Source organism: Aristolochia californica, unplaced genomic scaffold (assembly GCF_029961685.1).
Source record: "Aristolochia californica isolate CCGP_79_NKW_82.1479 unplaced genomic scaffold, dmAriCali1.0.hap1 SCAF_12, whole genome shotgun sequence".
Classification (NCBI taxonomy): domain Eukaryota; kingdom Viridiplantae; phylum Streptophyta; class Magnoliopsida; order Piperales; family Aristolochiaceae; genus Aristolochia; species Aristolochia californica.
In genome coordinates, this window is record NW_027181793.1 from 25,475,583 (window position 1) to 25,503,396 (window position 27,814).

General features: G+C 39.5%; 4 protein-coding genes across 4 annotated transcripts; 2 read left to right on the plus strand and 2 right to left on the minus strand.

The window, feature by feature from the left end:
- The first annotated feature begins 2,265 nt into the window (after window positions 1–2,265).
- On the plus strand, window positions 2,266–6,213 carry LOC137946168 (very-long-chain aldehyde decarbonylase GL1-1-like). The gene is made up of 11 exons (XM_068792379.1): window positions 2,266–2,731; window positions 2,864–3,084; window positions 3,191–3,423; window positions 3,532–3,751; window positions 4,144–4,265; window positions 4,363–4,619; window positions 4,715–4,822; window positions 5,050–5,256; window positions 5,360–5,470; window positions 5,577–5,750; window positions 5,855–6,213. The coding sequence occupies exons 1-11, from the start codon at window positions 2,681–2,683 to the stop codon at window positions 6,008–6,010; spliced, it is 1,860 nt and encodes a 619-aa protein (XP_068648480.1). The 5' UTR covers window positions 2,266–2,680; the 3' UTR covers window positions 6,011–6,213.
- A 3,657-nt stretch (window positions 6,214–9,870) lies between these two features.
- On the minus strand, window positions 9,871–13,956 carry LOC137946289 (transcription factor IBH1-like 1). The gene is made up of 2 exons (XM_068792524.1): window positions 12,853–13,956; window positions 9,871–10,033 (listed from the first exon to the last, which is right to left on the minus strand). The coding sequence occupies exons 1-2, from the start codon at window positions 13,404–13,406 to the stop codon at window positions 10,030–10,032; spliced, it is 558 nt and encodes a 185-aa protein (XP_068648625.1). The 5' UTR covers window positions 13,407–13,956; the 3' UTR covers window positions 9,871–10,029.
- A 5,246-nt stretch (window positions 13,957–19,202) lies between these two features.
- On the plus strand, window positions 19,203–21,590 carry LOC137946764 (uncharacterized). The gene is made up of 9 exons (XM_068793070.1): window positions 19,203–19,252; window positions 19,352–19,421; window positions 19,529–19,732; window positions 19,805–19,867; window positions 19,961–20,029; window positions 20,114–20,480; window positions 20,802–21,122; window positions 21,235–21,295; window positions 21,356–21,590. The coding sequence occupies exons 1-9, from the start codon at window positions 19,203–19,205 to the stop codon at window positions 21,588–21,590; spliced, it is 1,440 nt and encodes a 479-aa protein (XP_068649171.1).
- A 125-nt stretch (window positions 21,591–21,715) lies between these two features.
- On the minus strand, window positions 21,716–26,104 carry LOC137946765 (GCN5-related N-acetyltransferase 7, chloroplastic). The gene is made up of 5 exons (XM_068793071.1): window positions 25,769–26,104; window positions 25,079–25,234; window positions 24,911–25,006; window positions 22,302–22,422; window positions 21,716–22,064 (listed from the first exon to the last, which is right to left on the minus strand). Exons 1-5 carry the CDS (start codon window positions 26,102–26,104, stop codon window positions 21,895–21,897), a joined length of 879 nt encoding a protein of 292 aa, XP_068649172.1. The 3' UTR covers window positions 21,716–21,894.
- Between the last annotated feature and the right edge of the window lie 1,710 nt (window positions 26,105–27,814).

The following is a 27,814-nucleotide window of genomic DNA, read 5'->3' on the forward strand; positions in this document are numbered from 1 at the left end:
ACTGAGGACACCATGATTTCTCAAAAAACAAATGAAAAGCCATCGGTTTCGTGTAACGCCTGCCCCTTTCTAATATGGAGACTGTTTTCTGGGTGTCCGTGATCCTGTCTAACTTTTTTCGCTTCTCATTTACCCCTTTGACTGTCTCTCTCACAAGGCATGGTGCCATCGCTCCTCACGCATGAATCAAATGTAAAATTTATGGGCGACAAAGCAGAAAGGCTAAAAGTAAGACACAGGCTTTCTAAGGTGGCGACTCGTATTGCTTCCTGCTTCCTGCAATTTAAGTATAAGCGGAACAACGATCCAGCCTCTGTCGCAGCTCATCAGACAGTTGCGAGAAGTAAATTGACACGTAGTACTGGACGACCGAAGGGAGGCAGTTTGTTGAAATTCCCCAGCAAGAAATCCTCTTAGAGACGCAGAGGTCGCATTCATTACCACCAGCGGGAAGAGAAAGAGAGCAGAAGAGGGGTTTATTTCGTATGGTTTATCCACTCTCCGTTGATGAGATTGGGAGCCAACAAAATTCATTAAACTAGATCACATTAAATCTTTTATGCGTGGGTGGCTATCACAGAGAGGAGGCCGGGACAGCCAAACGACCTGGATAGCGTGGGGGTTTATGGGAGAGGTGGCAATAAAGAGTAACATGCAAGAAGAGGGTGGTTGTGAGAGTGGGACGACACTGTGGGCGATTGGGAAAGCCACCCTCCAATATTAAAACACGGAGACAGCTGCTCCTGTAGGACACGTAAGTTCCATGCATATTCATGCTGAAGCCAACCACTCCATTTTGCCCTAGACAACAGGGAAAGACATATCGATTGAATTTCAACCATAATGTACGCAGCAGTCAATACCTGTTACTAATTTTTTTTTCATATTCCCTAGTTGTGCACAAATGACTATGAAGGGACACATGGATCACTTATATAGAGTGATTTGACTTAAACTTCAACTTAGGTAGTCTTTCAAGCTTAAACTTTAATACAATCCACCTAATTACTTGTACCATTATAATATTCTACTGAATTGATATAGGATAAACCATCAAATTCAGAAAAAAAAGGGTACATCTAATTGGTTTAAACTGCACTAAGCTTCAAGTAATAATCAATTAAAAATTGATAAAATATAATTTAAAACTGATGAGGTAAGTGTAATTACTGATGTTGGATGTTCGAGGAGATCTTTTTTTTCTTAAAAATTTCAATGAAGCAGAACGTACCGTGTCAGAACTGTTGACGAAGGGCACTTGGTAGCTAAACGTTATTTATTCTTGATTATTACAACCGCAGCTGATAATAAACAAGTTATTAAATGTCTATAATTTTTATTTTACCATAAATTTATAAGATATTCAATTCACCTCAATTTTGGTGATGTCGATAAGAAAAAATAAAATATTATCATTTTCTGATCCGAGACTTTCCGTAATAGGATTCACTTGACCACCGACTCCGCATCAACTGCATTCTCGTACCAACTGGCCTAGTGGTCAGTCAATGAGTCAGGCTCGGCCCCATCTTTAGAGAAAAATAATCTTCTTCTTCACTTTGTGCTCTAAGCTTATAACTATCAAGTATCAGCTACAACGAACAGCTTCACTTCCGATACTCGCATCTGAGCATATGTTCTAGAAAAAGTTATATATGAAAATGCAATCTTCCTCTCTCATCAAAACGGTCAATTCATGGCCTACAGATCCGATTTAATAAAAAATAAAAAATAAAAAATAAGTGTAAATTTACTGTCCGCGCTGTGTTTGAGGAATTTGAAAGGGGGAAATGGTTCCTCTCTTCCTGCAGAGGTTAGGTGGAGGAACAGTTAAGGCTCCTTTCGGATTCGGACAGGGTGTGAAGCTTGAAGCCTGTGAAGAAGTAAGAAACTTCAGTTCACTCACTCACTCTCTCTCTCTTTTTGCTGCGGTAGAAAAGACGAAGAAGAAGAAGTAGTGGTAGGTCCGCCAGCTGCGTGGCTAGTATCGGACCCATGGCGAAGTTTCTGTCCCTGCAAGCCTCACCCAACCACTCTCGCTGCTCGTGTCCATCCCATTGATTTCAGCGTATATCAAGTTGGCCCTGAGATTCAGCTGGTAGCTAACGCGTGGGAACGCTATAAATTCATGTAGATCGATGATGCGATGCAAACTGTCTCAAGCGTTGAAAAATCCAACATGTATTGATTAGGAGGGTTAACAATTCTGAGGGGAGGTCGGCTGGAATCTTTAAATAGTGGTTCTGGGTTGGAAGGAAAGGGACGAGTGATCAAAGAGAGAGGTTTCAAACTTAGAGATCAATAGATGCCAAAAAGGAGAGGTTCAATAGAGAGATCCCAAAGTTTTCGATACCGGATGGTCGCCTAGACGCAGCGGCCACCGGGAGACCCCATTTTCTTCGCTCTTGTTGTTGTGAAAGCCTTTGTCCATCTTTTAGCTGCTCCAATACCGCTTGGCCAGTACCGCTTGGTTTCTCTTTTTCGAGATTTTTGATAATAGGTTTTGTCTATAGGTTTCTATTTTAAACCCCTGGATCAGACTGGTTATATCCATTGGTCTGCTTTTCGAAATATTATATAGAGAGGAGATAGCCTAGCGGTCATCTCAGAATACCACTAGAGGGGACGTCCACAAGGAAGATAAAACAGAAAACATCAGTTCCTGATACGTTGGAGCAACATGGGCACCCCCTTCTCAACTTGGCCATGGGAGAACCTGGGAATCTTCAAGGTAATGCAGATTTCTACTCATCTCGTTTTTCTTTTGATTTTTTTTGTATGGTTACTATTTTTGTTTCCGTGAGATAAACTGATCTTGTTTTCTTTTCTTGTTTTTCTCTTTTTCTTACCAAAATCTGTTCAGTATTTGCTATATGGACCTCTTCTTGCCAAAGCTATCCAACCATTTGTGTCTGAAGACGGGAAGAGAGAGATGTGGTGTCTCCATATTCTCATCATATTTGGGCTGAGGGGGTTAGTTTTTCAGCTGTGGTGCACTTACAGTAACATGCTATTTCTCACAAGAAACAGGAGAATTCTTAAGGAAGGTGTGGGTTTTAAGCAGATTGACAGCGAATGGAACTGGTAACAGTTATCTGCATATTGTTTTGTAGATTTGTTCTTTTCTTCTTTTTTTCTTCAAAATTGCTCATGGGTCTCTATTTTGTCCATTTTATCTCTCCTTGAGCAGGGACAACTTCTTAATTTTGCAAGCTCTGATTGCAGCCTTAGCCTGTTACACCTTCCCCGTGCTTAGATATCTTCCCGTGTTGAACTGGAAAGGTTTTGTCCTTGCACTGGTTCTTCACATGGGTGTCTCAGAACCTCTGTACTACTGGTTACACAAGCGTTTGCACACTGGTCACCTTTTTACACGTTACCATTCTCTTCACCATTCATCTCCGGTGCCCCAGCCTTTCACTGGTACTCATCCCTTTAGAGAGAAAATATTTCATTTCAAATCGATTTATTTTTTATTTTTTGTTCTGTTTCCCTTATTTGCTCAATTCGGACTTTTAATTGGTGATGCAGCCGGACACGCGACGCCATTGGAACACCTCGTGTTGAGTGGGGTAATAGCAATCCCCATAATGGGCGCTTCTTTTATGGGAATGGGGTCTGTAAGCTTGATCTATTCCTATATTCTCATCTTCGATTTTCTGAGATGTATGGGGCACAGCAACGTTGAAGTACTGCCACACGGGCTCTTCAAGACTCTTCCATTTCTCAAGCATCTCCTCTACACGCCCACGTAAGTGATTTGTCATTCTTCGGCTGTACAATTAAAAATCGATCTGTCATTCCTTCCTTATTATATGCAAAAACACAAATTTTTGGGTTGGGAAGTTGAAGCCATTCATTTTTTTACCTAACTGTGATCTTAATTAACTTGATTTTAGTCTTGGGGGAAAACTGATCTTTGGCAAATTTACGTAAACCAGAGATAACTCCTTTCGTGGCTTGATCTACCAACTGTGGTTGCTAGTATTTATCGAACTCTGAGAGACTTCAGTTTTCTGTCTGGAACTTTCTGGGACCGCTATCTTATCGCTTCTCGCTCTTATTTGATTTTTTAGCATCTGCAAGACGCAATACTTACACGTTTCCTCTTTTCTCACAACCTAAAAATAACCTTTTACGCAGATACCATAGTCTACACCACACGGAGATGAATACAAATTTCTGCCTGTTTATGCCTCTCTATGACAAGCTAGGGAATACTCTGAATGAAAAGTCATGGGACCTCCACAAAAGGACAAGTTCAGGTGTGACCCTTCAACAGATTCAAGAAACACTATATTTATATATTTTTGGTAAGCAGTTTTAGAATTTAAGTAGCAATCTTGGTAATCTGAATTGCAGGTGTCAATGATCGAGTTCCGGAGTTTGTGTTCCTTGCACATATTGTTGATGTGTTCTCTTCCCTACATGTTCCTTTTGTCCTGCGCTCCCTCGGCTCCCTGCCCTTTGCCCCTCACATCGTTTTCTTTCCCATGTGGCCCTTTGCATTTCTCACCATGGTTGTTATGTGGGCTGTATCAAAAACCTTCCTCTGCTACTTTTACATGTTGCGAGGCCGTTATCACCAGACATGGATCGTTCCTCGCTTTGGGTTTCAGGTGGGATCGCATTCCGCATTCCCCCTCTTTATTTCTCGTTTTTCCCTCTTTGGGAGAATATAGCTTCATGACTTATATTTGCACTTCCTTGCCAGTACTTCCTACCCTTTGCTACAGACGGCATCAATAACCAGATCGAACAAGCCATTTTAAGGGCAGATAGATTGGGTGTCAAGGTCCTCAGCCTCGCTGCATTGAATAAGGTGGGAATCCCTCTCCATTTGCCTGCCTTTGCATGACTTGTAACTACTATCAAGTTTCTGGGAAAGAACAATACTAACCGGAAATTAGTGTGAGACAGCACTCTTTCCTTTTCTAACTCCGGCGGCTTATTCATAGATGTGGAAGTTATTTTTGTAGCTCAAATTAGCTAAAAGTTGTGTAAGCTCCAGTTAAATTGCAACAAACTTTTTTCCTTGTATAAATGCAGAATGAGTCGCTTAATGGAGGTGGGACATTGTTTGTGAAGAAACATCCAGACTTGAGGGTGCGAGTTGTACACGGGAACACCTTGACGGCAGCCGTCATTCTAAACGAAATTCCAAAGGACTGCAAGGAAGTGTTTCTAACAGGGGCCACATCCAAGTTAGGCCGTGCTATTGCTCTCTACCTTTGCTGCAAGAGAGTTAGAGTTATGGTAATCAATTCGCAATCTTGATTTTGTTTGCATGACTAGAAAGAAAAAAAAGATTCTCCATGAAATTCTCCTATAATTAAAAACAATTTGATCATTTACCCAGATGCTCACCGTTTCTGCTGAGAGGTTCCAAGCAATTCTAAAAGAAGCGCCGCAGGAATTCCAGCAATACCTTGTTCATGTCACGAAGTACCAAGCTGCACAGCATTGCAAGGTGACTGATATTGACAACTAAACAATTAACTTGTAGCTCAAGATTTACTAGTGTCATTCTGAAGCTGTTAACACACTGCTACTTTGGATTTTGCTGTTGTAATCAGACATGGATTGTGGGTAAGTGGATTACCCCACGGGAACAAAGGTGGGCTCCTCCGGGCACTTTTTTCCACCAATTCGTCGTCCCGCCCATCTTCCCCTTCCGGCGAGATTGCAGATACGGGAAACTGGCAGCCATGAGAATGCCCGAAGACGTGGAAGGATTAGGAGCATGCGAGGTAAGCCAAACTCCTCGTGAAAATGAGTAGATTGTTCTCTTAAAGCATTGCCTTAAACTTGTTTTTAAGTAGTTAGCTAATACTTGTATGAAATTTTGCATCAGTACACGTTAGAACGGGGAGTAGTACATGCCTGTCACGCCGGCGGTCTTGTTCATTCGCTCGAAGGCTGGGAACACCACGAGGTGGGCGCCATTGATGTTGATAAGATTGATATAGTGTGGAATGCTGCGTTAAAACATGGGTTAAGACCTGTTTAAAGGATATTATTCTCCCTAAACGGATGTGGAACAAAATATAATTCCATCAGATGATAGGATGTTTGGTGCTGATTCAAGCAAAAGTAGAAAAAGAAGAAATGGGAGAAAGAAAAGCCATGGCATCTCTTGTTTCTATTGCTATTATTCTGTGTCGTCTTCCCAATTTCAAATCAATAAAGGCAACTATAGATACTTGTTACAAATTTTTTGGTCAATTCGGAAAGCTTAACTTGAAGAATCTTAAGAATGTATCGCAATTAAAGCAGAAAGGGTTGGTGGGGGGGAGCTATGGATATGATTCGTTTACATGGGGAGATAGATCGCATCCACCCTCTTTCAGTTCTCGAGCAAATTCATGCCCTTTTGATCCATGCAAATAATACTCATCGCTAACCAAACAACCATATCTGCACAAACCCGAGACCATTTGACCTCTTTTAACGACGACATTGCTACCTCTACTAGGCACAAAATTTATTTAAAGATCTTTTTCAGATCTATTCCTCTTTCAAAATCCCTTTTATAAACAGTTACAGCTTTGATGATAACTTCAATTTCCTCTTTCTCCAAAGCTTAGAGCGGCATTATTCAAAACTGATTACATACTCTAGCTTCTGATGAATCATAGTAGTGAGTGAGATTCTCTGTTTATTAATGATACAAGCGAAGGGCTTAGCTATTAATGATAAGCAAAGATCGTAATTTTGATTTCCACCAATACAGGAATCATCTTTGTTTTAAAGATATAACAATGGCTATTAACGTCAACCTTTTGAAATTTACCATCACTCCATCAATCAAAAGCACTTCCAGGATGTACTGCTTCAGTTGCCGATGCCAGTTATAGGCATCCGTCAAATATCGAAATTTCCCCGAAGCCCAAGCAGAGTCACCACTTACCAGCCATAGAAAACCCAGAAGAAGAAAAACAAGGAAAAGAGATCCAGGTGATAAACTGTGTGTTCGAGATTCAAGTTCGACGTGAGATGAGAAATCGATGTTTCCACCCAACCATTTAATGCAGTTTCAATTCCATGGCAGAGTATTGTCACAGTTCAGTTGTTCTCTTTAAAACGACAAAGAAGGAGAGATGCGTCCTCGTCAAAGGTTAATGAACGAATACAAAAGACAGATCGTTCGGCTGGGAGGGGCAGGAGCGGGGAAAGCAATTATTTCCAACTGCCATGGGAAACAGCTCTGCCTGCAAACCTGCTTCACGAATCCATGCGGCTCGGAAATTTCGAGGGCCTTCGGGCAATAATAGTAGTTGGGAACCGTATTCATTAATACCTGAACTCTTCCTTCTTCCATGTATGATCTTCTTCTTCTTCTTCTTCTTCTTCTTCCTTGTGTGGTGTAGAGATGTCTGGCTAGATTTGTGATGGAGATTTGTGAGTACAATTTATGAGATAACCGTCTAACCTTCTGTGTTGTTGAGCCTTGTTTATTGACCGGATACTGGTGAATGATGATGCAGATTAACTATCTTGACTTTAAACGTCTGATTGCTCGCTACTGCCTACGCCCAGATTTTTTTTTGACAGGATCCTTCTCCGGTATTCAGTTTCGTAAGAATGCACAGAATACCATTACAGAGAGTGATAACGTGTTCCAATTCAAGCAGACTGTAAACCCTACACCAACTTTTCCTGTTGCTTGGAGTTTGAAAGTTGAAAAACGAAGATCCAAAGCCAATCAGAGAACTGCATCCGATCTATTTCTCCTGTTTCAGATTAATGATTTCAAATCGTATTTTTTCTGCAGTCGAACCTCCCATTTTGAGAAGACTGATATAAATTATAAATTCCTCCATCGGGTGCCAAATTATATTTGTGTATTATGTAAACTATAGATTTCATATACAGTACCTTGAGCATATGTTGGATTTTTAATTAGGGTTTTTTTTTCTTATGATTTTGCAATATAGCTCACTTGCAAGTAGTAGATTCTTTCCGGTTGCTTTTATTTTATTTGTTCTTTAATTGGAGCCATGTTCCATCGACAAAGCAAGAAATGCCTTAAAAAGGTTTCAGATAATCTCATTTTCGATTCCTACATGTGTGCTCCTTTGGTTTCACATCCTCTTGATCCTTCCATGCCAAATAAATACAATAGTATCTTATTCTATAATTGAAAGAATTATGCTAATCACTTATCATGGTTAGAAAGGTTAATTTTGTATTGTAGCAAAGAAACTGTAAACTTATCACTGGCTTTGTAAGTAGATTTGTTTTAAGGGTTCTTAGAAGCAAAAGGGTGGAAAGAACAACAGCTAGGACTTACAAAATCTTTGAGAGCACATTGTCAGGGGAAGAGCAATGACACTATTAGCGGTTAGGGCGGATGGAATCGGAGAGAGTGCATCGTCCGACAAGGGAGAAGAGGATTTACAATGAATTTTTTTTTTTTTTTGTTCGTAGGATGGCAAATTGGGGAGAAGGGAACGAAAAGCAAAGATGCGAAAAAGAGATGGGGATAAGGAAAGATAATTTTTGGTTTGAGTAGGAGAGGCAAAGGGTAGTTGATGGTTACTATCGGCAGTTCAACTTGAATTGTTGGAGGGGCATTGCAGAGAGGGAATGACGGGCATAGAGAAAAAAAAATCAGAGAATGACGAGTGCAAAAGATCGATGTGTTTTGATACCATGTTAGATATTGGATTGAACCACATTAGATGATGAATTGAACCTTTACAATTGATTAAGGATGGTCTCGAATTGAAAAAATAAAGTTTATATGAGAAGATAATTACAACATGGGATAAATACAATAAGATTTTATTGGATAATTGAAGGAATTATGCTAAACCCTAATTGCTTATATTTCTTTTTTAGTCAACTAACTATTTCATTTTTTCCAAAATGTTAAAAGAATTATGTTAATGTGTCAATTAGGTGATTAATTAGTTTAGACTATGCTTTAATAAAATTGCTCCAACCCTAACAGACTTGCAAATCGAAGCTTCTGCTCTTCTACATTGAAGACTAGATTAAATTCCAGAGTTACCCTATTCCTCGTATGAGGTCCTACTCTCATTGAGTTGGATTTGGCTTCACAGGAATTCTTTATCGAAGCGGGGCATCCAACCCATAAAAGAATCCACAACTGTTAGTTAAAAGAAATCAGTGGTTCGGACAGCAAATTGGAGTTTAAATTTTGCATGAGAATTGAGAAGCTCCCGCGGTGGATTATCTTTTTTCTATAGCTGCTTTTGTGGTGGATGTTAATAAGGATCCAGAATACGGAAAGAACATGGACAATTTGAGCAATTTTCTGCCGTAGATCACAACGAATTCAACACCGCAGCAGAATTTCAGTTTGTGGCAGTAAAGTTACTGTGCTTTGGGGAAGTACTGAGACTGAAGCTGCTCACCCAAATAAATTTCGACAAGCTGCCGGATATTGCGCAGATTACGTGCCCTTCCTTGTCGACGATCTTCGTACCTCAAGATTCAACACTGCTCTCCTCTTATGACGAATCGACTCGATCCTGGTCCATTTCATGAGGCTGCGTTTTACGAAAAAGTGCGCAACAGGCCCGTCCACCTCTGTAGGTGGGGGGTTCGCCGCAGTGTTTCAATTGAGGGAGCCTGAATGAACTCAACAAAACAGATGCAACTACTCTTCGTATTTGGATTTGCAGGTATTATGAAATATATAACCAATAAACAAATTGCAAGATACGACTCTTCCAGACGGTTAACTTAAAAAAAGAAAAAAAATACTCCAAATCGTAAACGAAATGTTTAACATTGTCCATGTTCTTTCCGGTTTTTTGGATTTGAGAAATATTCATTAGTTCAAAAGGGCGACGATCGAACGATCCGTCTTGGAATGACTAAGAAATACAAGATAACAGAATTAATTTTTTCCTTTCAACTTCTAACTATAAAACCATATATATTACAAATGCGCTATGATTCATTACGTCCATCAAATTAACCTGTTCGCTTCCTTGTCAGCTGCACTGCGGAGAAGAGTTCACATTGTGTAGAGAGATAACAAAGGCCCGAGGGCATTTACCTTCAAAAAAGGAAAGAAAAATAAATGAAGGTTCATCAATGGCTGAGAAAAATCTCGTAAAAAACAACTGTAGAGTTTGCTTTAAGATACAAGGAGAGACTATTTCTTTCCTTGTCTTGTATTTCTTTACCTGTTACTCCTATAAATATTACGTGGAGCAAATTAAACCTATTCAATACCCAATAAAAATGCTACAGCTTTTTTTTTTTTTTTTTTTTGTTAAATATCGTGGAGCAACCTAAGAAATGCTCCTCTTTGATGATGACAACCACCATGTGCCTGCATGGATTGGGTCTGCGATCCTCCATTGGCGTTTTGTTGAAAGGAGATTGCCCTTGTATCAGCTCACATTACTGACACGAAACCACATGTTGTGTACTAAGCTCCATCCTCGCTTGAGGGGTAAGCTCATTGGCCCCGCCATATCGCACTGTCTTCCTTGATTCTTGGAAGTGTGTCTCCCATTTCTAACAGGGCTTCAATAATTCAGACTCCAGCCGACCCAAGTAAAACCTTCTGACTGTACTATGCCTAGTTTCCGAGCTCTCACCATTAACAAACTGGAAAGAAGAGGCTGCGGCAGTGCTGCCGGTACGGAATTTGTTGCAGATCGTAGTGAAGGTTCCCTGGGAAGGGCTCGATGTGCTTTGTCCTGTTCTAGCCATGGAGGCTTGTACTAGTTACTAACTTGTTCCCATTCGACGCCGTAAATGTTGGTTTATTGTTTCCCATTTGCACTAAATGGTGATTATGAGGTTAGGTAGGAATAGATGTGAGCCGACCAACCAATCTTAAACCTCATTTAGAGCTCAGATCGAGGACCGAAAGAGATCAATGATGATGCTGAATGTCAGAGAAAAATAGTGGAGAAAGATCCATGTTGGCTTGTCCCTCCATCACCACTAGTCACTGATGAAGAGGCCATCAGTCGGTCATAAGTACTGAAGCACATGAAGAGCTGGAAATGGAGAATGTTTAAGTACTTGATGTGGGTCTAGTGGATGACATATATGAAGAACATGATAACTAGCAGTCTGTTTCAGTGACGTTTACAGACCCGGAAATGTCTGCCTCAGAGAATTCTTTTTTTTTTTTTTTTTTTTGTTATATTCGTTTTTCATGTTGGAATTCATTTTTGGCAACCAAAGAAAACTGGAGTCCTAAAGGTCACATGTTATGCTTAGAAAGAATCCTGTGAAACATATGTCAGATTGTTTCCTTCGCTACTTTTCTTTTAAAAAATTTCCATGAATGAGAGATAGTTAAGAGACTGTTTAATTCATACGGGAAAAGAGAAAATTTGAAAGGAAAGAAGCAACTATGTTGTAAGTTGTAACAGGCCAGTCTTTGAACAATAACAACAACAACAAGAATGAAAACAAGAGAAATGGTTCCCGGGTTACTTGTGAGCCTGAAACTTCTATAAGACATTGCGCGCAACCAATGATAAATGTAGGAGATGGATAATGGAACTACATTATCGACCTTTCCTCTGGCCCGGGAGGAACAAACCTTTAATCCTAGACAGAGCTCCAGGTCTTTAGGCCGAGGAGTTCTGGACAGAAAAAATGTTATCGTTCTGGGTTGTATGACTGCGGGATAAGGGTTGCTCATCGTATTGATGTTTTACAGACTTCTAAACCCGGGGTAATTGAATGAATTACTGGCTGCCAGCGGAGGTCATTTATTTCCAGTTTGATGCTGGAAAGCCTGGCATCACGCTTCATGGCTTCCAAAACAGTGTTTGAAATGAAAAAACCAAGAGTGTCTCAGACTCTCTGACCATCTTCATGAGAGGCACACGCCGCTTGCTCTATCACATTTAGCTGCCTTTATATCCATTTTTGGCTATTCTGTAAACAAAATTCTGCTGTTCATGGAAACTTTGCTGTCCTCCTAGGTGTTCTCGCGATATATTTTCTCCGGATTTTGAGCTTTGAAAAAAAACAAGCGCTTCAAAAAAAAGAAAAAAAGAAATAGGAATCCCTGAATCGCTACCCTTCATATATGCCTGATTGGCTGTCTTTTAGGTCTTCCCACGACTCGGTTTCTGTAGTGACCTGATCAAGTTTAAAAATTTCACGACGCAAAGGTCAGAACGATGGAAGAGGGTTCTAGTATTTTCCATGCAGTGACACTGGACACGCAGAGAAGAAGAAAATTTCTTTTATATCGGTTGTCAAAATTTTGCCGGGTTTTGTTTCTCTCTTCCGGGAGCTCTCAAGATTCACCCAATCTGACAGAGTGATATCATGCTCTTGTCACCATCTTATGTACACAGGCCTGAGAATTGGCATTTCTCTACCAAATCTAGTCCTGAACCCATGCTAAATTTGGAAAAGACAACCCCGGAGACATCACAGACTACTCCTCTCGAGTTTCAGCGTTGGCTCCTTCACGCTGCTTCTTGGTCAGATCCCTACTCGTTTCCTTGGAGCTCTAGTGACTCTTATGGCAAGTTGAAGTGATCGAATGTCGTTCTGTGCTACTGTATGCCACTAGCAGAAACTGAATGATCGAAAAACAAGCTTTTATTTACTTTTTTATCCTGATCACTCACGTCTTACTTAACCGGAAGTCCTCGTAAATGCCATCCAAGGAAAAATAGACGCGTTGCACAAGGAAGCGAAAGAAGGCAAACGAAACGCTAATTTTAATAGTAATTCATCTGTACATGCCTGGGATATACAGTGGCTTCTATTTCTTGCCAGGGATTCTTTTTGAAGGGGTTTCTTCACTTGGCAAAGAGGACGAAAAAAAAAAAGGAAAAGGCAAAAAGGAGATAAAATGAACAAAATGTTAATGCTGGATAATCTTACTTGCTACTCGGTTGCTCGAATGCATTGGCCAGATAGCGCATTACATCGACCTGAGCCTTCAGATAGAGGATGTAATCAACCATTTCTTCCAGCGAAGAGAGCTCATCCATGTATTGTCCCCCTGGTACAAGCGCTTTCAGTATTTGGGTCCTCTTCTTTTGCATCCTCTTAGCAAGCGTGGTGGCTCGAACTGTACCCTTGGCTGCAGTCTTTCTCATCCTGCGCATTAAACAGCTTCTCTTCAAGATGCTCCGGCTCTGCACTTTCTTGCAGGTGAGAGGAGAATGCGATGGGTTTGTTAGCCTGTCGAATTCCTTACCCAACATATTCCTCACAAAGGTCTTGTTGGGTTCTTGTTTGGAGAGGTTGGCGATGAGTGCACGGCTCCATTGGGCTCCTCTATCTCTGGTCGCGGCCAAGGCAACATCCGATGATAGCTTGATGGCTCGTTTCCTTTCCAGAAGGCTCATGCTCTTGGATGGAATACCACAGTGTTGAAGACCTAGCAAAAGCTTCCTCAGGAAATCTTTCTTGAAGGAGTTAGAAACTTGCATCGCTGCAGATGAGAGGATAAAAAGGGAAGCCGGGCGAGAAAACTTGTAATCTGCAGGAAACAGCTTCAAGGAGAAGACTTGTGATTTGATATGAGATGGAGTTGCTTCGAAAGCAAGAACTTGACAGATTAATTTTGTAAATATTAGACACTAGGGGAAGAAAAAAAATTGTGATAAGACATGGGTATTGCGCCAGAGGAATAGGTAAGGGAGATTTGGGTGGTGTAATCTTCAGGAAACAAAGCTGTCAACCCAAGAAGAAGCTGAAAGAAAGAGATCAGGCCTTGAAGCTCCAAAACTGGCGCTGCTCCAAAGCATATAATATGATGAAGTATGATTTGAAAAGAAGGGCCTTATAAGTTCCTCTGGCGGGATGGAAGCAGGAAGAGTAAATGACATGTACCAGGCATGGTGGTTTGTGGGAGGTAGAATAATTGAAATAAGAGAAAACTCTTGGAGATGAAAAAGTACAAGCAGAGAGCCCAGGGCTGCAGGTAAGTTGCAGAGAGGGGAGGCGTATGAAGGACCTACGAAGTTTTAGATGCAATGAAAAGGGGAAAAAAGAAAGAGAGAGTTAAAATCACAGAGATTTGCGTTGGAAACTAATTTATTTGCTCAAAGTAGAGAGGGTGTGGGGTCTGGAGAGAACAAACACATCACATGCATGCACATGCAGCGCTTGGCCCACCACCCTACCTTGATGCATATTAAGGAACTATAAATGAAAGAAATCAAATGCTTTGTGCAACATAGGAAATGAGAGTTTGCTTTTTTGCTTAATTTGAATAAAGGTACAGATGCTATTTGCTTTTCTATTTCCTTCTCCCCCTCCCTCATTCAATCCAATGCGCAGCAGCCTACACAGACCATCTCCTTTCCCAGCTATTCCAACCAATTATCTCCTCCCTTGTTTTAATGTTCAAAATCTTTAAAATATTTTAAATAAAAGACCTTGAATTACCAAATAATAAGCATAAGAAAGAGAAAATTTATTGGACTAGTGGGTATCTCGTGGGTGGGACCACAGGTGGGGGGGGGGTACTCGAGCACAACTTGACTGCGTGGCCCTTATTCTTTGCCCGGCAGCTTTCCTTCAATAGCGTTAATGAAATCAAGAAAGGAGACGCGCATGCCCTCCTTGCACCCAATTCTACTGTTACCATCCCATGTGCCACATGCGCCTCACTACGTGGACGCCTACTTATATAACATCCATCAAGTTAATGAACCACGACTTAGTACAATGGGTCCTTGTCATGTGAGGGAATCGATCACCCTTTCATGCCAGCCATTTATTGTGTGAGACTTCACTTGCACCAACAATGTCATGCAAACGTACACGCGCGCACACACACACAGACATAACGTTTTGTAGCTGTCCATGCATGGTCCTAGTACACAGTCTGATCTGTATTATACCAAATGAGAGCCAACTGCATTAAGAATAGAGTATAGACACCATCGAAGACATACATTGGTACCGATTCGTGTTAGCATGCACATGTGCGGCATGTGTGCGCATGTGTTTGCACATGTCTGTGTGTGCATAGCCAAACCCCACTTCTACTTGAGAGGACACATGGAAACACATGGATGGGCTCCCTATGTCTCTACAAAGCTATACAGCTCTCCACCCATGAATGATGAGAGGAGAACGCACCTTTGTCTTGGTACTGATCGAAACTTTTTCCACTTTGGCTTGGTGTTCATTTAACTTGTTTGTATATTAAGTAAATAGCTGGAATTAATGGTAACATCAGAGGGTAGTCCACCGTCCAAACCCCCCCTCTACCCTATAATTTTCATCAGATTCTTCTTCGCGCTATTCCAGAGACACGCTTTGTCAAAGACTGAAACACACTTGGGATATATATGAGGGAAAAGAGCTTTAAAGACTTCCTTTGGTTTCAAACAATGATGAGGCTCATAGCATCGTAAATAAACACCCACACACGCAGATATATAAAGAGAGAGAGAGAGAGAGCTGAAATAAGCCTAGATTGATAGCAATGTGTAACAACTGTACTGTTTTAACAAGTTTTTACACCCCATTTAATACGTCGCACATGATGTATTAAAGAAAATTCAAGACATACTCCTTACAAGAGTAAATTAATAAACCTTTTTAATTTTCATCAAAGAACGGTGTAAAACCTCTGCAAATCTTCGGTCTACCAGAATTCTTCCCAGAAGAAGAAGAAGAAGAAGAGAGAGAAAAGAAAGAAGAAGAACGAAGAGAGTAGGAAGAATAATAGAGAGAGAGAGAGAGAGAAAGAGGGGAGGGATTTGCGGAGAGAGTTGGTCCACATAGGGTGGGGACTGGGGAGGGCGGGAGTGCATCCAAGTGCAGACAGTAGGGAGTGGTTTATGGAGGGATTGGGTGAGCACGTGAATGTCTCAATCTCTCGTGGAGTGCATTGAATGGGGCGCACGTGTAGGGAGATGGTGGGTGGCGAAGGTTAATGAGCTCCGGTTCGGAGATTGGACTGGAGGGAACATCATGTGTGACAAGATATCGTGTTTGTGGGAGAGCAGTGATCAGAGATCAGATCAACCTGTTTTTTTTTCCCATTTCTCACTTCTTCCCACAGGCATTCTTCTTCCTTTCCTACAGTTATTATATACGTTTGGAATCCCGGAGAGTGAACCTCCGAGACGATATACGCTGTCTCCGGTAGAAAAAGCCGGAAAATGCATTTTTCATGAGTTTTCTTCTTCTTCGTTTTCCTGATTATAAATACATTAGAAACCTACAACTTCAAAGCGTAGAATTGAGCAAAATCTAATTTAGAGGTTGATGCTAAGCCTTCGACGGTTTCTTTCGTCCAAGGCATCATTAAATATCAAACTAGAACTCAATTCTTTATCATATAGAACAAAACATGGATTCCAGTTGTCGTTAATCTTTGATATTTCATCATGTATAAGTGCCGTTCTGCAGATAAAAGCATCGTTTCGTCAATTGATTCGAACCCATGAATGATTTGTATGGAATAAATAAATAAATAAATGAGATTATCCATCTCTTTCTTTTTCATCAGTAGCATCCACCATTTCTGTTTTCTGAGTGGTTGGCCGGTTGACAGTCTGAAAAGCCTGGAATAGCAACAAACAGAACTGTCATGATCAGAGTTAGGTACCTGGGTCACACCCATGGGCCAAAGAAGAGAGAAGATTGGATCACACAAGTTGCAGTGCCAACAACAAGTATGAGTGGCAAATCAGTAGCAGAGGACACCCACTTGCCACAACTTATCATCTCACCAGTCTTGTCATGAACAAACATTTGAGTACTGTGAGAGTAACCAAAGTCGAATCAGCAGTTTATCAAAGGAACAACTGAACATAGTAGACATGAGCTAGTACACATGAAACAAGGTTTGAATACAAGGTTGACCCAACTATCTTAAAGAATAATAAATCGTCTTGAAGTCCACTAATCCTCTTTAGCAATTGTTTCTAAATGGCAGGTCACTCTCTCATAAGATGGGGTAGAGCATATTCGAGGATTGGTGTAGCCTCCTCAACATATGCTTATATAGAGTTCAATAGTTTATCGACCTTTCTCTCTCTAAAAAGAATCTCTTTTATCTCAACTTGTCACTCAAACTCAAACTCTAGATAATTAAGATACCTTCACAACAACTGAGTTTGATCCCGAGCACGACGGCTAAACAAGGAATCCATGAAGCCCAATTCCTCCAAAGTTTTAAATAAGAATATTCTTGAGAAGTAATTTTCAAAAAAATAATTTTACATATTTATTTATAAAACTATGTCTAAGAATCAAAATGTCTATATTTTTCTAGTATAATCAATGATTTCTCAAGTTTATTCATTTATCTCAAAATCATAAATTTATCCCAACCCATTATTAAATGGTTCTAATAATTAACCCAACCATAATCCATTTATTAATTGGGTCTTTTTATGGGTGATAGTCTAAAATCCAAAATACATAGAGAAATAGGTCGAATAAAGAGAAAATGAAAATGTGATTGTCTAATCGATTCACAGTTGACTTTTTTTTATAAATTAATTACAAGTAGATCCATACTTAAACAACAACAACTATAAAATAGTACCTACTCTACTATGTGTCCTTCCTCTCAAGATAAACTAATGCAAAAATAAAATAACTAAATAGTACAATTATAAATCACTTTACCTCTATAAAGAACCATATTCTTATAGTTCAATAAAATCTAAAAATTGGAGGGAGAAGTACATCTTCATCCTCCTAGGCTGCACCCCTCCTCAAGAAGGGGTTTCCAAGCAACTAAGACCTCAATCCACAAAAGTCCATTCACCCTAACACGTCTCTTCCTCAAAATCCGATCCAATTCCTTCATTTAAGTGTCCACCAGAGTCCCTTTTGCCGAATGGTAGAGGAGAAAAGTGATATCAAATCACTGACTTTGAGCTTTAGTTGAGAAACATAAAAGATGGGGTGAATAAGAGAACCTGCAGGTAGCATCAATTGGCAAACCACCGGTCCAATGCATTCCAACATGAGAAATGGCCCAATTTCTGATTTTCGTCTAGTTATCACTATTGCCTAACGATAGAGTTTGTAACAGGCCATCTGGTGGAACCTTTCAAAACACAACTAAAACAAGCAATTAGGTGACCCTTTTGGCTTAACAGTGTTTTATTGTATACCATAATGTCATAGAAAAAAAAGACCAAGACGGAAACTAGACAAAAATTATATGAAAGCCATGTTCATGAGGCTCAAAAATGTGGAAGGAGGATTAGTCAAGCCGAATGGACACAACACAAAGCTAGCTTGGAGAATATATGGGTTCGTTCCATGCAACTCATCCAAAAGTTTCTCAATGACAAGGATTGAAAACTCATCCTTCAAAGTAATGGCAAATCAACACAAAAAAAAACCAACTGCCATCTTGTTTTTTTTGGAAAAAAGTAGTACAGGTGATGAGTATGGGATCGTATTGGGCAAGATGATCCTACTTTTCAACATTTCCTGCACCAATCTCTCGATTCTGGTTATCTATGTGGACATGTGTTCAGTGCTTAACACCGCGTACAGAGTATTTCATAGAGGTTCAGTGCATGATGATGGGCATAATGTGATGTTGGTCTATTAGATGGATTCTGTTCATTGACAAGTCAATTTAATATTCATTACAACCTCGAGTTTGTTTGTGTCTGCAACTTTTTTCTCGATTTCTTCCTCCAGAGATACGTTGCATCTCCTTCTTTCGTTTATGTGATCCCTCTCTCTTATCAACGATGACTCTATAGATTTTTATATCTTTCAAGCATGCGACGCTAAATCTGCATTAGACCCATGAAAGTTCTTCCAAGTTCAGACTACTATTCTCTGTCAAGCCTTTTAAATTGGACAGTACTTATGGTGAATCTTCCATTTTTAAATAATCAAACCAAAGCTTGGTTTCTGCATTACATCTTGAAGCTAATCCCTTGTGTTCTTATAAGTAAACAGTGGTTGGCCTCAATGATTTTTGTCTTCCCTCTTTAGAGGACTCAGATTTTAATAAGGTGGCCCAAGTGCACGCTTGGCGATAATGATGAACAACCCCATCCCCTTTAGTTTTTTCTTTTGGGGTTAAAGGCATGAATCTAGTGCTTCCAACAAGCTTCTCTAGGAGCCATTTTGTGCTCAGCCAGAATTCCTGGCTTGGAACTAAGGCAGCAAAGAAGAAGAAGGCCTAATAAAAATATATGCTACTATCATGGTTGGCATGTGTTTGCCTTATTGATTCTTGGGGCATTTTTCAATCAAAACCTGTTCCACACAAGCTTTTGCTAATGCAGAAAGGCCGCTTTGTTTTCAAACTTCAAATATTTTATAAGGTCAGGTGGGAGATAATGCTAGCTGTCAGATCAGTAAAAAATTAATCCTCTTTCTGGTTCTCTACTTGTTTCAAGATTTAATGTTCCCTAATTTTGGACAACAGATTTGCTTCATCTGCTATATGTTCATGCTATTGGACAGTGGAGTCTGTTGGGAAAGCAAGCTCGATAAGGGTAAAGTTATAATTTCAAATATGATTTTGGGCCATCATAGTCATTTACCCCTCTTGAAGCTCAATATTTATTGATGGCTTGCTGGATTAATGTTATCGTCCATACAGGCACTCCTCATTGTTGATTCTGAGTTTGATTGCATGGATTCAAATTTGAAGATGAAAGATCCTTTAGACTTGGTCGATTCTCTTTCACAACTGTGGTGCAACGCTGCAGTTCATGTCATGAAACCAGTACCACACGATCGATCGCTGGCACGTCAAGAGAACTTCATCAAGATTGTTAAGAATGATACCAGTCCTCCATTATCAGTAAGTAGGCTGTAGCTAAATCAACTCTCTTCGCGATATACTGCTCTGTTTGACTTGGCAATGAACTTGCAGAAGATGGACATGGACAGTGGAGATGCAAAGCCATTACCGCCCTGGAAAGCAGACGATTTAAAGGTACTTTTTAAAACCAAACTCGTTCATTCTCAAGAATTTATTAGAAGGATAAAATGTAAGGTAACAACTGGAATGCCGTTTTCTTTTCTTTAGTCATGGATATGGCTGCAGCAGGCAATTCACCCAGAATTAAAATTCGAGAGATGTTTCCGGAAGAAATGGGTACGTAATTCTTTTCGTTCATTAAACACTTGAAATCACACAATTTCGTACTGTATATTGGCTGACAGATGAACAACAAAACAGTCTCTACATCTTCCTAGGAAGTTAATTCCGTTCAAAGAGATATCTATCGGGAAATGGATGAAGGAGCTCAAGCAAAAGAGAAAGGAGGAGGAAAGGCTACAGAATGCAGAAGTGCATGCAGCAGTATCAATTGCTAGTGTTGCAGCCGCTCTTGCGGCCGTCGCAGCAGAAAACGTGAAGGAAGAACTACCTAACACGACAAAAGAGTCTGCCATTGCTTCCGCAGCAGCACTGGTTGCAGCACAATGTGCGCAAATTGCAGAAGACATGGGCGCCAACCGAGAGCAGCTAAGCACTGCCATGAGGTCCGCCATGATGGCTACTGGCATGAGTGACATAATAACAGTCACTGCTGCATCTGCAACATGTATGGTCTGAAACTCTCTATTGTCTCTTATATGTTCTCTTAAGGAAGGACTGGTACAGTCCTCATCAGAGCAGGACAGAAACCTGTATTTCTTATCTGTCACTGATAGGTGAATCATATCCCATGGTTCGCCATATCGGTATCGGTTGTCTGGCCAGAAAGAGAGAAAGGTCCCGGCTCTCAACTGTTTAGATAACATAATGTTCCAAATCTGATATCTAGAATGTCCCAGTCGCAGCCATCAAAGTTTTGTGAATATTTTCTTTGGGAGAGGACTGTACCAATTTCGGAGAGGATATTGACATCTTATTCACTTTGTAGCACTGAGAGGAGCGGCGACACTTAAAGCAAGGCCAGGCCGTAAACAGAGAGGGGGCGGTGGTGGGCACATTCTTCCTTTCGAGGGACATAAGAGCTTTGAGATGGAGGACTATCACAACTACAGGACAGTGCTGGCAAAAGGAACTGAGCTAAAAGTTAGAACAATGGATGGTAAGTTGTCGGCAGCGTTTATCACTGCTTTAATTCATTTCCAGGTTCCTTTTCTCATTAACCTTCCACTGCTTCTCTCATCTTGTGATATCATATGCAGGACGTCTCAAACTATTATTCGTGTCGGTGATACTGAACAGCCAAGCAAAGGTTCGTTCCTCTTATCACCTACCGAAGCTTGATTTGAAAGAGTATCAATGGAGCGTTTATTGGAATAAAATAGCACGTTAAACGAGAATATCTCTGATCTATTCCGTGACAGGTACTACTGAGATGGAAGAACAGGAGGAGCGCGTTGAAGTGGCTCGCGAGTACCAAAGAAAGTAAGCCAGTGGATTTGAATGTAAATTCTGACTAGTTAAATCTGAATTTCTTTCGTAAAGGACAGATGGTTCTCATCAATTACTATTGGTGACAGGCACAGTAATAGATGTAGATGAAGACTCCATCTCCAAGGTCGATGGGCCGACCTCCATAGTTTTGAAAACAAGCGGAGGGATGATGAAGCTAGAGATGAATGATTATGGACAGTACAAAGTGTGGCTTGTCACTATTAATCACATGCTAATGGTCTCCACCTCCATCAGTGGATACGAACTCCAGTTCTACAGAAATTAACCTGTATGCTTCTCCAAATGTCGTTTTAAGTTGTTTATTTTCCACATGTAGTCGACCAGAAACTCTAGGTTATTGCAATTGACGTTCAGTTTTCTCCTTAATATTTAATAAGCACACAAACTCAACTACATTCAAAAATCAAAGATCACTTTGCTTGCAGTAGTCGTCCCCTTTCAATATTTTGTTTCGTTCTTATAACACGGAACTACATATCTGCATTTTTTTGTTTTTGCTGAATAGGAATATATTACAATAAAAAAACAATAAGAAGAGCAGAGGATACATACTGGCAGATACATTGGTGTTATCGTGTATCAGAGGTCAGGCCAACCCATAGAAGAAGTCGTCTGGGCCTATCGAGGAATCGGGCTTGCCAAGCAGGTTCATCACTCTCATAGATGAAACCAGTCTTCGTGTACAACTTCTTCGCTGCTTCGTTGTCAATGGCAACATGGGCATAAAGATCGGTTATGCCTGAAGAAAACGACGACCTCAGTTGAATGAACGCACATATTCACCCTCTTAAGCATCTAAATTGAATAAGGATACATTTTCTAAGTTCAATAGCAAAAATAAAATGTAAAAGCAGCAAATCTCAAAAAACCCTTTTTTTCATGTTCCTTTGTTCTATAAAAATGAAAACAGAAGATTCCATAAAACGCTCCTGAAGGATGTTCCCCATTTTACATATTACCAGAAAAGAATCATTACCCCATTCATAAGCAATTTCCATCGACTTGGAGACTAGTGCATAGCCCACACCATTTCGATGCAGCTCCTTGGCCACACATACGTTGCTCAGGTAGGCTCTTGCAAAATCAGCTCCTATGCCCTGTTCAAGTTGGTCGGATTGTAAGAAAGTTCCTTCACAAATTGAACAGAATTCTCCAACATAATTCCAAAAACAGAAAGACTTACAAGGCTAAAATTATATAAGCAACTTGACAGATAAATAATGAATCGAGTACAGTTACCAAAACCATTGAGAACAATTGGAAGGTCACAGACCCAACTTGTTCATTTCCACCAACTGGGGGCTACTACACTTTTGTCTGGGAAGATTTTGGTCCCACAAGATTGAGGAATGAAACCAGCTAATATAATAGGGAGAGACTTGCAACAATCAGGAACTAACTACGCAAGGCTCTTATAGAAAGTGTGTTTGGTTGACTTTAAAGCTTTCACTTTCATAAGACCATAGCTAAATCAGCAACTTTCGAGAACATAGTTGACACAAGTGATCTTCACATGAATTAAGACATGAATTAAGATCAGTAGATTAATAAGTTCTGGTTTTCTTTAACCAAACTTGATTCAGTGATAGCTGTTAAAGATATTATAACACAAAAAACAATCAAAGATGAAGAAGGTTGCAACTTGGAGAAGAATCCTAAGAGGAAGAATGTCATCAAATTTGACAAGTATAGTTGACACAAACAGATATCCAATGAGATACCAATGAAATAAGCCTCCTCCAAATGCTACTCAATAAACCCACTTCAGTTTCCAGTTTTTTTCTTTTTTTCTTTGAAAAGGCTCATGATAAATTATAGCCACATCTCTTCCTTTTTCAACACCCTAACATCTCAGGTGGCATCTAAGTGTCCCACATAAATTCACTTTCCAAAACCATTTTGTAATGAAACTACACCAGATAGAGAGGAGCTTGTCCCATTTGACCAGCTGGAAGTTTATTTCAGTCTAAAACCATGTGAACACAAAAAACATCCTAACCCATGAAAGCACAGCAGCAGGCACAACAATGGTATCATCAAGTGCTAAATCAAGAAAACCAACAGTAACTATTCCATAGAAGCTAAATTTTGCTCAATAGTGTTATCGTGGTGAAATAAATGTAGGTTCAGAGTCAGCAAAAGAAGGAATTCTGAACACAGGCAGCATTTTAGCAAACAAAGGTTCTTTTTCTGGAAATAACATATCTCAGATGTAGAACTCTTAAAAACTAAACCAGAATCTAAGACCATTTGAAAACACTCTCTAACGAAATTTCTGCTATAACCAACATACTGGTAGCCAAACAACAATCAGGTGGCCTCACCATAAAGCATTTTTCAGAACAGAAACCATAAACGATTGATCATATGTTTATCCTGGTGCTGCAATTGTGCAGCTCAGTGTTCTGCACAAGCAATTTGTGCTACAAATAAGCCATCTGCAGACACACAATTGCCCTTCCCGATAAATGAACTGCATGAGCTAAGATAGTTTACTCGCAAACAATGGATAACAAGGTCAGCTCAGTGATATATAGGTAGTGCTAGTGTTTTACAATGGAGAAGGACCTCAAATTGCCCCAGCAAAGACGTACAGAATTAGAGTTGAAGCTTCTATTTCATATATGAAGTTAAGATGCTTTCATGCACCTGAAGGAATGATCACAGCATTAGATACCATCTCTAAGAGGGATGTGCCAGAGCCAGTCACAAACAAATGACTAGCTTCATACTCGTATGTTGTTGGCATAAGTTGGAATTATTTGGCTATTGCACAACGCATAATACTGCCCTTGAACAAATAAGACAAGATATTATGAATCACACAGAGTAATTTGCATTGCACTGAGAGTTCTCTCCACTTCCCAATGAGTTACACATTTTCTTTTGTTGATTCACCCCCTTAGATGAAGATAATCTGATCATTGCTAGCTCAAAACAGAACATAATAGTGTTTTTTATCTATCTTTCTCAATTTCATTAAGAATGGTTAAAATGGCTCCATTATTCATGTATCACACTACTATCCATTATAATTTAATGGCTCAAGGATTTTTTTCTTCTGTTTTGAATGTTGATCCCAAACCCCTAGTGAGACTTGCACCCAAAACCTCATAGTAGAAACTCCCCATGCAGCCATTTAGCCCAAGGCCCCAGGTTTTCTTGGTAGTGGCCTTCATAGCATGCCCTTAGTCCCCAAAAAATTTTCAAGCCACACCCTTAAGTCAATTAATTTGCTCTTCACACCAAACCATTACCAGTTCCAAAAATCCCCCCTAAACATAACCTAAATAAACTCTTCATCAGTTACCATCAATTACTTAAAAAACTCAGAAGTAATTTAATCAGATTAAAATCCTTCAGTGAGAAACTCCATCAGATCATTTACAAGCTCCACTCCACAAGAATAACCAAAATTGGAATAAGCATCATATATAAAAATTAAAAAATAACTTAAGCATGTACATTGTATCCATGCTGGATTCACAAGCCTCTTCCACCCAAAAAAGTGAGATACAAATCATGCAAGAGACAGTGAATCAATAAAGTTTAAATATCTAAACTAAATATATCACATGAATATACCTCTGGTCTCTTTCCAATTATTTCATCTGCAAGCCTGGGACACTGGTTAAGATCAAGGGATCCAACCACCACTCGCTCCTCTCCATCCTTGGAAAACTACAAAAACGTTCCCGTTAGCATGTCTGTAATTTTTCATCACCCATAAATGTCAAATTTAACTGCTCTTACCTTACAAGACGAACACAACTCAACGGCAGATCTTAATGCTTGAGAGACTGGAAGGGTGGCATTTATGCAAGAGACTCTTTTAAAACCAATCCTCTTCCCAGCAATTCGATCCTTTAACGCTTCAAACTCACGCTCCGCCAAGTACCTCTTGTGATCCTAACATCACTTGACATGGTACAAATACCATCAGCTCTACAATGCTATATAAAGAGGAATGTCGGCGGTAAACGCTCGCCGGTCCAAAGGGTCCCATTGAAGCCATTAACAGAGAACAAATGACTGACTAATAACCTAATTCAATCGTCAAAACTATGGATGATTGGGAATTTCCCTCATGCCGATAAATACAGAAAGAAGAGAAAAAAGGGGAAGAGAAAAGTAAGCAAGCAAAACAGTGACCGAACGTCCTCAGCTTTGTATATATCAAGAAGTGATTACTTAGACAAGAAATCAATTGAAAAGCAGCTTCAGTTTCAAGAGTAATTATAATCACGAAGAGCAAAAATGATGATTAGGAACTGCTGATTACAGTTCCCTCCTAGTGGTTAAGGCAGGCAACCACGAGTCAGTCAACTATTATCTCCCGCAATCACGAAGCGGAGAGGCAGAATTTTATTTCTTGGGAAGGACGGTAAGAAGAACAAGCAAATAAAGCACTAAACCAATCAATTCTGTCAAACCGTGACTCACCTCAACCCCATAGGAAGACTGAATACACTCGTAAAAAGTTCGAACCCGGAGACGAGCGGCGGCCCAAAGCTCGTCATCAGAGACAGCCTCATCCACAGTCAACACAGACCCGTCAAGGATTAAGGACTCTTGCGTGCAAACCTGTGCAACAACAAAACGGGAACCCCGAGCTGCACAAGTCTCCGGGAAAGCAATACGAGAGAAAGACACACGAGAAGGGCATACGGGAAACGAAGATGGGTACTTAGAAAAGAACCCGCAAGTCCAAGGTGTAATGGAATAGATGGAAGAGGAGAGTGGGATGAGAGGCTGTACAGAGGCAGAGAGAAGCGCCATTATCCTCTCTGTATGCGAGTATTTGGTCTCCCTTGAAAAAGGGTGTGATTCTTTTGGTACCGATAGGCCGTCACAAGTAGCAACTCGCGGGATCACTTCTGCCCCTTGGTGTTTTCCGTCGGTAAAGTACAGACCTTTGTTTTTTTGTGTGTGTGGCTACGTTGATGTCTTTGGTTAATCTCGGCTGTAGACACAGTGGGGTTTGCACCAAAAACCCAAAGAAGTAACTTTCGGTGGACCAAACCGTGTCACAGATTCTTCCCAGACTCTCAGATTTACCTTTGGAATCTAATAATCGGGCCGACTGTCAACGGCGAGCAGGCCACTAAGCTTTATTTATATATTATTTTATGTATTGATAAAAGAAAATAGTCGTCTCTTTGTATAAAATATAAAATTATTAGTGAATGAGGTTGAAATATAAAATTCATTTTTTCTTAGCTTAATAAATTTCACTAATTATTTAAATTATCTGAATTGTGTATTTTTTTATCATTTTTCTAGAGCTTAAATCAACTGCAATAAAGATGTAGAAATTTTTTATGAACATGCCATTTAGACTAGCCCATCTAAAGATAAAATTTCGATTTATTTTTAATATTTATTTACTTTTTTTATTTATGAATCTATTTTACTTGCATAAAATAGCATCTTATATTTGGTTGCTACTCGTAAATTGAGGACCAATTTATCACTTGTTTGATGTAATTGATGCGAATTCCTCTTCTAATAGACAAAAATTTAAGTGAGATTCTAAAAGGGTGACTAAAGTAACTGTTACAAATGAAAGTTAAAATATAATTATAACATCAACCATAGTTTATAAAATAAAAGAAAACGTGTCACAAAATTATCATTGCTTTTATTATGATTCAAGTTGATATACAAAATCAATTTCCATATAAAAAGGGAATATGGACATGAGTCCATCCAAGTTAGGTGCACCTAAATTTAAATTTAACCATATTTATTTCTCATCCCATGTAATCATGATTCGTTTTTCATAAAATAGAAATAAGGACATTTTTGTAAATGATATTCTTGTAAATAGTCTATTTTTTAAATGAAGAAAAAATGGGATCCAATCAATGTTGGTTAGATTTCAGTCCAACCTTCTTTCCCTCTTTTTCAAATATATTGTTGTTAAAATTCTTCTAAATCTCATAATTTCAAAAATAGCTAAATTCCAAATTTGACTACAAAATCCTTTAAGCTTAGGGGGTAAAGTTATCATTAAAATTTTATGTAAAAAATTAAAATAGAATTACCTGCTTCAAAAGGAGCAGAAAAATAGGAGTAAATTTACCATAATTAGATTTTAAATTTTATTTGTTAGATTTGAAATAAAAGCCACATTTATTTAGTAGGGCGACCATATTTAAAAATAACCCTAAAAATAGCATAATCCTTTGTTTTAGTTTTAAAAAATTAATCTTCAAAATATGATTTAGTATTTAAATTTGTATAATGCTTAGATGAATCAAAACTAGAAAAACAATAATAATAAAGTAACTGTTACATTTAGGATCCCGTGATAGGTATTCGACAAAGAGAGTGAGAAGAAGAAGAGAAAAAGAAAAGAAGAGGAAGGAGTAGAAGGGAGGGGGAAATTGAGAGAAAAGAGTAAGGACGGATTTGAGAGAGAAGGCGAGAGACTTAATAATCTACCCTTTGCCTTGAGCCTTTATTTATAATTTATGAAGGAAGGCT

Excerpts from the sequence above, each read along its gene's own strand:
- LOC137946289 (XM_068792524.1), bottom strand. The coding sequence starts at position 13,406 with ATGCAAGTTTCTAACTCCTTCAAGAAAGATTTCCTGAGGAAGCTTTTG.
- LOC137946168 (XM_068792379.1), top strand. The coding sequence starts at position 2,681 with ATGGGCACCCCCTTCTCAACTTGGCCATGGGAGAACCTGGGAATCTTC. Across the intron at positions 4,266-4,362 it reads CCACAAAAGGACAAGTTCAG|GTGTCAATGATCGAGTTCCG; the intron begins GTGTGACCCTTC and ends TCTGAATTGCAG. Across the intron at positions 4,620-4,714 it reads TTCCTCGCTTTGGGTTTCAG|TACTTCCTACCCTTTGCTAC; the intron begins GTGGGATCGCAT and ends CTTCCTTGCCAG.
- LOC137946764 (XM_068793070.1), top strand. The coding sequence starts at position 19,203 with ATGCAGAAAGGCCGCTTTGTTTTCAAACTTCAAATATTTTATAAGGTC. Across the intron at positions 19,733-19,804 it reads ATACCAGTCCTCCATTATCA|AAGATGGACATGGACAGTGG; the intron begins GTAAGTAGGCTG and ends ATGAACTTGCAG. Across the intron at positions 20,481-20,801 it reads CACTGCTGCATCTGCAACAT|CACTGAGAGGAGCGGCGACA; the intron begins GTATGGTCTGAA and ends TTCACTTTGTAG.
- LOC137946765 (XM_068793071.1), bottom strand. The coding sequence starts at position 26,104 with ATGGCGCTTCTCTCTGCCTCTGTACAGCCTCTCATCCCACTCTCCTCT. Across the intron at positions 25,235-25,768 it reads AGTCTTCCTATGGGGTTGAG|GATCACAAGAGGTACTTGGC; the intron begins GTGAGTCACGGT and ends AAGTGATGTTAG. Across the intron at positions 22,423-24,910 it reads TAATTGGAAAGAGACCAGAG|GGCATAGGAGCTGATTTTGC; the intron begins GTATATTCATGT and ends CAACTTGAACAG.